The 11,614-nt window shown below is 36.7% G+C and overlaps 1 protein-coding gene across 1 annotated transcript; it reads left to right on the top strand.

Annotated features, from left to right (window-relative positions):
• Positions 1-7,032: 7,032 nt before the first annotated feature.
• ccl36.1 (chemokine (C-C motif) ligand 36, duplicate 1) lies at positions 7,033-8,732 on the top strand. The gene is made up of 3 exons (XM_036596780.1): positions 7,033-7,251; positions 8,021-8,132; positions 8,340-8,732. Exons 1-3 carry the CDS (start codon positions 7,176-7,178, stop codon positions 8,449-8,451), a joined length of 300 nt encoding a protein of 99 aa, XP_036452673.1. The 5' UTR covers positions 7,033-7,175; the 3' UTR covers positions 8,452-8,732.
• Positions 8,733-11,614: the final 2,882 nt, after the last annotated feature.

Consider the following 11,614-nt stretch of genomic DNA (forward strand, 5'->3'; position numbering starts at 1 on the left):
TGATCTTGACCTGGTGTATTTTTTTGTACACTGGTTTACACAAAACAACATATATAAATGGGTCATTCTACAGAAACGTCCACTTTTCTATCTGCCCATAGGAGTCACTGGTGTTACTGATCCTCATTGGTGTTACACATAATAAAGGAAACACCAGAGACATTTTAATGAACAATACATTTTACAAAATAACTGCTACAGAGCATCAAACCACATGTTGACAGTCATGGAATATCCTCTAAAATATGTAATTTAATCCATTTGAGTTCTATTTTATCACAGTTACCTCAGAATAAAGTCGGTCACACCAGTGACGTCAGCTAAAAGCTTCATATGAAATCATGAGCTAAATGAGAAAATCTCTGATAACTGAAAGACTCAGTGGACTCACCATGTGCTTTTCTTCATAGATCCTCAGAAAATAGGCAAAAGGAAGTCAAGTGATGTCATCGGTGTGACTTTTATTTCAAAATAAGAGATTTTTTGTTACGCAGTAACACCAGTGACACGACTCCTGGGGAACTTTCATTATAAATTTTATAATATTTATTTGGCTTTTGTTTTCTTTATGTAATTTAAATCATATATTTCATAGTCATGTATAGATTATTGTAGTTAAAACTGCAGAAAAACGTGTTTTTCACTTCAAAATATGGCCTCAGCCTTCACACATGACTGTGAGGAGGAGCTCTTCTGTGGTGCTCGGAGTTCTATATGATTGATTTAAAACCAAATATTGTTGAATTGATGACTCAAAAAAGTGTAATAGTTAAAATAACATATAGTATATAGGGTTTATACAGTGGATATATATATATATATATATATATATATATATATATATATATATACACACACATGCAGGTCAGGTGAAAAATGAGGCAGATATGACTTCATGTCCTGTTGCTGTAATAGACCCAGATTCCTTGACTGTACCTACTGTAGCTGCCTGTGTGTGCTCTGCCTTCGTGCTCCACCTGTGAGGAAACAGCACCAGCTCTGTTCAGTTGGGAGGCCGACAGGAAATGCCACTGTCGAGTGAGTAGCATCTGACCTTTGAGTGGAACGCAGCTACTGAGTAATCTGTTTGAGATTGTTTGAGTTTGGCCAGAGTTTTGGGGCGGAGATCTGTGTTTGTTCAAGACATTACACTACTACTGTGCCTCGACTGGGTGGAAATCTGTGTTTTTCAGGAAAGCCCACAAAGCCCCCCACAGCCTCACTGCTCTTAGTTTGAATATGGGTAAATATGTTTGCTCACTGATTTTCAACCACACGTTCCTGTACCAACTGGGAAAACTCTTAGACGCACAACCCCAGCCACTTTTCCGTATCTCTTGTTATTTCAGCTTCGTCTGACTAATGATTGGCGTATTCATGTTCCGCCAAAAAATGGATCTGATTTACTTCTAACGTGTAACGTCAGGCCGTTAAAGTTCCTCTTAAGAAATCAGCCTGGCAAACACCAAACACAGAACATTGGAGGAAAATCCCGTTCAGTTGGTAAGCTTCTATTTGCTGTTATTGGCCTCATAGCTCCAGCGCAAATTTCAGACACCTGACTGCTGGTACATTTCTGTTTGCTTCCCAAAAGGCCAGAACTTTCCCAAAGTCCAGAGGAGTTGCATCATAAACTGCTCTATGTTTAGCCTCTTATGCTCCAGGGTATATTTTGGTTTGTCCATCTGAATTTACATGACCAAATCATTCAGTAACTGCATGAAATAAATGTAAGTTTTTCATTTCATTTATTTATTTATTTTTCATAAAATCTTCCCCTCAAATTAACTGAACGTGTTTTATGATCACACATATTGCTATATGCTTACAATTTACTGCTGAAAGCCAAAAATCTGAGACGCTCTTTGTATTATTTTATAATCATTTTTACAGAGCAGATCACTGAAGAGACGCCATCTGTTTATAGTTTACAGCCCAGATTTGTGGAAAAATGGGTCGACTTTCAGTAGAAAAAAAAATGAGTTCAGCTTCTTTTATTATAAGGGTTTATTAAGGGTTATTACATCACCCATCTATTTGACTGGAAAGAAGACAGTTACAGCTCTCATACAACCCCCACCGTGTGAATGTAGCTTATGAAATATGAAAGTTATGAAAAATATGACAAAGTGCGTTTCTGGTGGTTGTTAAGTTGTTGCTAGGCTTTTGCTATGGTATCCAAGGTAGTTGCTAAGGCATTGGTAGGTTGTGAATATGGTGTCCCTGGTGGTTATGTGGATCTTATTAAAAAGGTCATGATGCGCACTTTTATATTTAATTTAATTTTATTTTAATTTAAGTGACCCTTATTAGGCAATTTCACCTCCGCATTTTACCCATCCGTGCAGTGAAACACCACATACACACTAGTGAACACACACACTAAGGGGCAGTGAGCACACTTGCCCAGAGCGGTGGGCAGCCCTATCCGCAGCGCCCAGGGAGCAGTTGGGGGTTAGGTGTTTTGCTCAAGGACACCTCAGTCATGTACTGTCAGCTCTGGGAATCGAACCGGCGACCTTCTGGTCACAGGGCCGGTTCCCTAACCTCCAGAACTTAGTGAATATAGTGAGTGTTATTAAAGCTTTTAATTGCCTGTTTCAGTCAGGACGAGGGTTGGTTGAGCCACCTGACTTTTCAGACTAATTTAAAATTAAGCAGGCATCTACTTAGACACTCAAAGACACATTTGTCCTTGAACTTAGTTTACACTTACATTTTATAAATAAATAAACATTTTTAAATAATTACACATTTCAGCCCTAAACCTAGACATGGTAAACTGAACCGTTCTAACCACGACTCAAAAATTACATTTTCAACTAAATTTGTATAAGAGCTACTGACCTTGACATGAAGGTCACTTGGGGTCTTCTTTATGATGCAATACCCTGGCCCCTCTTTTGTAAAAGCATGTCAAAATGAAAGTCCTTTGTTTTTGGTTGTGCTGCCTTAAATTTGAGAGAGTACGAACATGTGAATAAGGGTTTTCCAGTGGACAGTGAGTTGAGCACTTTTAAAGTTGCCTTATTTTGTAAAATGGTTTTTGTTTTAAAGTTTTCAAACAAAAAATTATGCCAAACTTTTTTATTCAGACTTTTATAGAATTAAATTACCTGCTGGATAGTTTATTTCAATCAACATGTATGGTTGGGTGTTACAGCACTTCATATTTTTAAACTTTTGGAGGTAAAAAAGAAATTAAAATGATTTTTTTTTCACTGAAAATACTTATATAGGACATAAAAGAGGCACTGATGAATAATGTAATATACACACACATATATATTCTGTTCTTGTTTAGTGTAAACTGTGCCATAAATTGAGCTGCTTACAATCTGACTGCACCCGGATATACAGCCAACATTTGTTTACATTCTAAATTTGGTCTACATGCTGTACGAACCTGCAAAGTTTGTGGTTCTACCTTGAAAACTGATAAGAAAACAGTACAAAAATAAGCAGAAAAACAAACAGAAGAAGAAAGAGAATATTTTTAATATTTTTAATTCACTGTTGCTTATTTAAATAAAGGGAATCAAATGAAGTGTGACAGTCAGAGTAAGAGTTGACTGGCTGTGTTGCACAATGAGTCATGTATAAATATGCCACAGCGTTGTGGTTCAGGTGTAGCAGCAGCATTGTTGGGGGTGGGGGGTGGTGGGGGTTACATTGTGCTAATTAGATTTTAAAATGTAAATAAACTATTAATTTAACTCTGGCTTCAGTTTAAATGTGAGTCCATTAATAGGCTAAACAATGATTAAGCTAATGAAGCTGCTTTTGCAGGGCCTAAAGAGAGAGTAAACTCTACGAAGAGTAAAGTGGAGAATGTGACCTGATTCACATCGAACCGCTCAGCCGCCCCTCCACTCATCTGTGGCGACCACAGCGCGGCCTGCAGAGAGCTGCACTGAGCTCTGCACCGCGACTCGGGTTTTTCCACACCAGACGCTTTTTTCTTTCTCTATTCTCTCTTTATGATGGTTTCATATGAGCACCAATTTGTTCTTCTATCTCAAAGTACACACAGTTAATTATCTGTTTTATTTTTTCTCATTTTTAAAGGGGAGCTTGTCAAAATTCCTCCATAACTCAGTGTGTGAGATGTAAACAGAGTGGTCTGGTGTGAAATGGCTCAGATGTCTTTAAAGTGGTGGTGATAGGAACCAGGGGTCGCCATGACTACAACACAAATATAGACATTTTATTTACTATCCAGAACCACCAGTGAACCTACACGAGTCTTCTGAGTCTATATGGAATGTTGATGATGGAAAATAGTGGAAAATCTGAAAAAATAAGTTTTATTTCAGGACTATTTTGCCTCACAGCACCCTGCATATTATGTATCCCTCCAACATAAATGGATTTTAAGGCCAAAATCTTCTCAAAACTTCCGTAAAACAGCGTCTCAGTCATCAGGCAGTGAATTCATAACCATTTAATGTAATAACTTTCTGTGAGGGAGCTTTTAGAGGTGGACGACTCTGTTTAGATCTTTACCATCTAATTTTGAAGACATTTAGAGAAATCGGTGGAATTCTTCAGTGCATCTTCAGTTTAGTAGTATAGATGCAAATCTAATGTAGCTAAGAAGTAATGGAAGTTTATACCCCACCAGTTAGCATGGTGCAAGCTGTGTGAAGTTGTCCAGTACCTCTAACAGACTTGCTAATGTGGTTTCTGACACTGTATGACTGTTATCTATAAACATGGACTAGGTGCACTTTGTGCTTTGTTGCTCTGCATACTGTGTTTACTTTGGTAGCCCCCTTTCACCCTGTTCTTCAGTAGTCAGGACCACCGCAGGGCTGGTATTATGTGGGTGGTGGATCATTCTCAGCACTGCAGTGACACTGATGTGATGGTGATGTTGTTTCTGGAGTTTGTAAACACTGTGTCCACTCACTGTCCACTCTATTAGACACTCCTACCTTGTCAGTCCACCTTGTAGATGTAAAGTATATATATTCTGTTCTTGTTTAGTGTAAACTGTGCCATAAATTGAACTGTTTCTAGTCTGACTGCATGTGAGTTATCCACCCGGATATACAGCCAACATTTGTTTACATTCTGATTTGGTCCACAGGCTGTACGAACCTGCAAAGTTTGTGGTTCTACCTTGTACACTGACATGAAAACAGTACAAAAATAAGCAGAAAAACAAACAGAAGAAGATGTAGAATATTTTTAATACATCAATGAAAAATCAGTTGCTGATTTATGCAAAAAGAATCCAATAAAGTGTGACGGTCAGAGTAAGAGCTGACTGGCTGTGTTGCACAATGAGTCATGTATAAACATGCCACAACACTGTGGTTCAGGTTAGCAGCAGTGTTGGGGGGTGGGGGGTGGTGGGGGTTACATTGTGCTAATTAGATTTTAAAATGATAAACTATTGATTGAACTTTGGTTTCAGTTTAAATGGGAGTCCATTAACAGGCTAAACAATGAGTGAGCTAATGAACCCGTGATAGCTCATCTGCTGCTGCACAGTTTGTGTTGGTCATCCTTGTCCACTGGTCCTGGAGATCTACTTTCCTGTGTAGACTAGTTCCAACTACAGTCTGCCAGACCAGCTTCAGGTGATTGTTCCTTGGTTGTTGAAGCTAGAACTCTAACTCCAGGGCTCCAACCTAATTCCCGGGGAGAAACTGAGCCTCACCTCACTGAACTAGATCTTGACGAACAGCAGAGTTAATACAAAAAACAGTTGTTAGATACACCAACTAGGAGGGCACTAACCCATTTGAGGGCAGAGAGGCAGGAGCTCAAGCCCCCCCTGGGGTCTACCTGTGCACATGCTTGGACTACAAACTGTACCTAAACAGTAAGTGGACCTGATAAATTGGACAATGAGTGCAGATACAAGGAAGGTGTACCTAATGGACTGGAAGGTTCTTTAAGGAACCAAAAGTGGTAGTTCTATCCCTACAAAGAACCCTATTTGGCACATTCATTTTTAAGACTGTATTGTAAATGCCACTTTTAGGGTTGCCACATGCTCCAAGTTTCTATCAGTGGTCTACATGCATGTATGTGGAATATCCATCTCCAAAATTCCACACTTTTCAGGAGACTCACTTTCAGTTCCTCAAAGAATCTGCAGACACACCTCCAAAGTTCAGTCTTAGAAGTTGTTTGATCATTTTCTGAAGTAATCAAACACATTCAGTGGTGTTGAGGTCTGGACTCTGGGGTGGTCAGTCCATTGTTCAGCTTCTTTGTTTGATGTGTCCGTCTCCTTTTCTCAGTGAGGTTCTTCTTGATCAGCTACACATCCTTTCAGACCCACAGCGCTGAGTCGTCTTCTCACAGTGGAAAGATGGACAGAAACACCTGTGGATGTTTTCAGATCTGAAGCAGCTTGATTTTCTCTTCTCTCTCAAAGATGAAAGCTTTAAGTGCTGTTTATCTGATGGGGGCAGTTTTGGGGTCTACCAGGTCTTCCAGGTGGTTGTTAGGAGCCACATTTTCTTCTTCCTCATGAAAGTGGATTATGTCATATCTAATCTCCTCAGAAGTATCTCTAGAAAAATAAGTAACTTGTACTTAATTTCCATTTTGACTGAAAGTGAACCCCCCTTAAATGGTCAGGGCCCACCAGCAGGCCCATTTTTTTATTACACACTTCTATAACCTAAGAATAGCTCAGCCTGTTTGCATTGAAGTCCCTGTAGTTACTGAATAATAAGCCTTAGAAAGTAATAAGCTGGGATTTTAAGGGGTTAAACTAATGAAGGGTGCTGTCTGGCTTTTGCACAGTACTGTATAAAAATATATTTCGTTTTTGTTTACTAAGTAAACAAACACACTAATTAAGTCAGACCTGCTGTCTTATTGACTAAAGCTGTAGCTGTTGACGTTTGCGTGTTGTGTATGATCTGAGGCGGTTTTCAGCGAGGCTCTGTGATGAGTTGGGGTAATGAGCGATGTTTGCTGCTCGATTGTCTCTTCTGAAGGTGAAAACCACAAGGTTTCCTGTGGAAGCAGCACGTTTCTTTGTCTCTTTCAGTCAAAGTGGAACATTTTGTCGCCTATGTTGTCCCCTCACCCAGACTGCACTTTACCCCCTCCCCTCATCTACCGATAAAACACTGAGGCCCAGAGAAAGCTCACCCCTTACCCTCGTATCAGCAGCACTCATCACCTGTGGAGCCGAATCTGCAGCCATGCGAAACCTTTACTGCGCTCTCCTGCTCGGCCTGCTGGTGGTCACCTGCCTTCAGTCGTTCGCCGCAGGCAACAGTAAGCCTGTTTTGGGTTTTCAGCTCTTTTATACCTGTACTTCTGACATTCTGTGTGTTTTCTTGTAATTGAGTCCACATTGTTGCTTGTCTGTTTAAATACTGACTGTTAAAACACAAAGACTTGGTAGTGACCAGTAAGGTGGCACATGATTTCTTTCTGGTTTAAAGACTGTAACCTTCTGTGATGTAATTGACCTTTGGAGCTCTATAGATGCTACACTTACAGTCTAGACGGAGTAATATGCAATATGCAAAAATGTAAACACTCCTAGTCAAATTCCATATTTTGTTGATTTTGTAAGTGAAAATAAGTTAAAACATCCTCTACAGAGAGCCGCACACTTAAATATGACACTTTCTGCAAATTTTAGTGTACAATTTCAATTTATTTGCTGAATTTAACATACTGGGAATATATATATATATATATATATATATATATATATATATATATATATATATATATATATATATATATATATATATATATATAATTTTTTTTGTTTGTTTGTTTCTTATTTTTCACTTAGAAATTAGCCAAACATAATTTGACCAGGGGTGCCCAAACTTTTTCATACAACAGTGTAGAAGTGTTGTTGTAGTTTAAACCAATTTTGACTTTAGCACATTTTCTGTCACATAAAAAGTCATTTGTTTTTGTATAAATTTATATATTTCTGAGCAAAAGCATGGCTTTTAATATTACTCTTACCAAGCCTACAATTAATAATAATAATAATAATAATAATATTCTTTTTTCCTCACAGATGGAAAATCACCAGATGAATGTTGTTTTAATTTCTTCAACAAACCGATCCCAGTAAGATCCATCGTGTCCTATGAAGAAACAAGAACTGAGTGTCCAAAAGCTGGAGTCGTGTAGGTCTTCACCCTCTTCTGCTCTATTAATATTCATTTTTGAGATGAGAGGATTATGTTATAACTATGAGTTTACACTTCTCTTACAGTGCTATAGTATTAGATGTGTGTCAGAGCTACTGGAACAGAACTGCTTCCTCATAGATATTCTACACTGTTTCTGAATGTTTTCTGTGTAATTAAACAAAAATCTCGTCTCATCTGCAGTTTTATCACCAAGAAAGAAGCTCGTATGTGTGTGGACCCCGGCTTCAAGTGGGTGAAGCGAGCCATAGACCAGATTGATATTAGAAATGTGGAAGGTTCCACAGATGATTAAACCCCGTCTGGATTAATGTGAAATCAGCGTATGGTTTCTTTATGGAATGCACTTTTCATCTCCTTATTACAGCAGTGCTAGGATGGTCTCTGCCTGGACCAGAGAATAAAGCTTTTTCTTATAAATCACTTTAAACAGAAAGCTCACATGACTCTGTCACTGTGTAACTGTATTAAATATGTCCTCATTTATGATTTTCTTTTTCCTGTACACAAGTTAAAAGTACACTTCATTACTGTCACTGCAAATCCTTTGATAAATAAAAATACTTTTAAAGAAAACAATGTTTTGATGGATTCCAGAAGATCAGGTACATTACGAGACGGATTACTGGTTAGGATTTTTAGGAGAAAGGTTGGGCATGTCAAACAATAGGATGATGCATTTACACTATAGGATAATGCATTAATACAATAGGATAATGCACTTATTCAAAAGGATAATCTATTTATACAACAGGATATGCATGTATACAATAGGTTAATGCATTTATATAACAGGATAATGCATTTACAGTATAGGATAATGCATTAATACAATAGGATAATGCATTTACACTATAGGATAATGCATTAATACAATAGGATAATGCATTTACAGTATAGGATAATGCATTTATATAACAGGATAATGCATTTACACTATAGGATAATGCATTAATACAATAGGATAATGCATTTACACTATAGGATAATGCATTAATACAATAGGATAATGCATTTACACTATAGGATAATGCATTAATACAATAGGATAATGCATTGATACAACAGGATAATGCACTTACACTACAGGATAATGCATTTATACAATAGGATAAGGCACTTATTCAAAAGGATAATGTATTTATACAGCAGGATAATGTATTTATACAGCAAAATAATGTAGTTATACAATAGAATAGTGCATTTATACAACAGGATAATGCATTTATACAACAGGATAATGCATTTGTGCAACAGGATAATACATTCATACAATAGGATAATGCATTTATACAACAGGATAATGTATTTAGACAAGATAATGCATTTATACAATAGGTTAATGCATTTATACAACAGGATAATGCATTTATATAATAGGATAATGCATGTATGCAACAGGATGATGCATTTATACAATAGGATAATGTATTTATACAACAAGATAATGCATTTATGCATTTATGTAACAGGGTAATGCATTTATACAATACGTTAATGCATTCATACAACAGGATAGTGCATTTATACAAGGTGATGCATTTATGCAATAGAATAATGCATTTATACAACAGGATAATGCATTTATACAATAGGTTAATGCATTTATACAAGATAATGCATTTATACAAGATAATGCATTTATATAATAGGTTAATGCATTTATACAACAAGATAATGCATTTGTGCAACAGGATAATGCATTTATACAATAGGACACTGCATTTATATAACAGGATAATGCATTTAGACAATAGGTTAATGCATTCATACAACAGGTGATTGCATTTATATAATAGGATAATGCATCTGTGCAACAGGATAATGCATTTATACAATAGGTTAATGCATTTATACAACAAAATGCATTTATACAATAGATTAATGCATTTATGCAACAAGATAATGCATTTATATAACAGGATAATGCATTTATTACAATAGGATAATGCATTTATACAATAGGTTAATTCATTTATACCACAGGATAATGCATTTATTACAATAGGATAATGCATTTATTACAATAGGATAATGCATGTATGCAACAGGATAATGCATTTATACAATAGGATAATGCATTTATACAATAGGATAATGCATTTATACAAGATAATGCATTTATATAATAGGTTAATGCATTTATACAACAAGATAATGCATTTGTGCAACAGGATTATGCATTTATACAATAGGACACTGCATTTATACAACAGGATAATGCATTTATACAATAGAATAATGCATTCATACAAGATAATGCATTTATACAATACGTTAATGCATTCATACAACAGAATAATGCACTTATACAACAGGATAATGCATTTATACAATAGGATAATGCATTTATACAACAGGATAATGGATTTATACAATAGGATAATGCATTTACACAACAGGTGAATGCACTTATACCACAGGATAATGCATTTATATAATCTCATTAATATTCAACCAGTCTTCGGACTCCTCATCTGTAACGTCTCTGAGATAAACAGTGACTGTTTGCGCTGGTTGTATGTGACGCCATGTATATTACCATTCAAGGAAGGATATTGTTACCAATATACAAATCAACCATTGGTAACCTGTTAAACCACAAGCCAAAACACCTTACAAAACCAGAAACCAAAAGAAACACTTAATGGTTTCTGTGGGGTTTTTCATCAGGGATACGTTAAAAAAATAAAGTTTGTTTTAGTCTAAAGCTTAATATTATGCTCAGTTTAAGCTGCTTAATGTAAAGGTTTACTACTACAAATGTAAGTGTTCACATAAAGCCCCCGTATTAAGGGAAAGTGAACTGTGCTTTATGTCTACATGACCCATTAGTTTATCCAGACTACATCAGCTTTAGTTTGTGTAATATTTACCCTGTGAATCTCTATATGCGTTGAAACCAAAGTTTGTTTGTCTAACAATATGTTTGTCTAACATTAGCCCAATGCAACTTTATCATAAATTTATTGGAAATCCACATAAAACTGAAATATCGATAAGCCTAAAAATCGCTAAGAAAAAACAGAAGTTTCGGTGTATGTGCTGATTGCCACTGGCTTGAACCTGCAGAAATGAAAGTGCTGGTGTGAAACTGTGGCAACACAATAAGACCCTTTTTTATGAATGTTGACTTGCTCACTTGCCTAGGAAAATGAAAAGTCTGCTTTCAGTTTTGTAATCAGTCAAGAAGGTCAATTTGTTATTGCATTTCAAGCATGTTTTTGCACTGATCTGCCAGGTTAAATACACTTTATTACCAAAAGTATTCACTGACCCATCATTGAATTCAGGTGTTCCAATCACTTCCATGGCCACAGGTGTATAAAACCAAGCACCTAGGCCTGCAGACTGCTTCTACAAACATTAGTGAAAGAATGTGTCGCTCTCAGGAGCTCAGTGAACTCCAGCGTGGTACCGTGATAGGATGCCACCTGTGCAACAAGTCCAGTCGTGAA

The sequence above is a fragment of the Colossoma macropomum genome, unplaced genomic scaffold (genome assembly GCF_904425465.1).
Source record: "Colossoma macropomum unplaced genomic scaffold, Colossoma_macropomum, whole genome shotgun sequence".
NCBI lineage: Eukaryota > Metazoa > Chordata > Actinopteri > Characiformes > Serrasalmidae > Colossoma > Colossoma macropomum.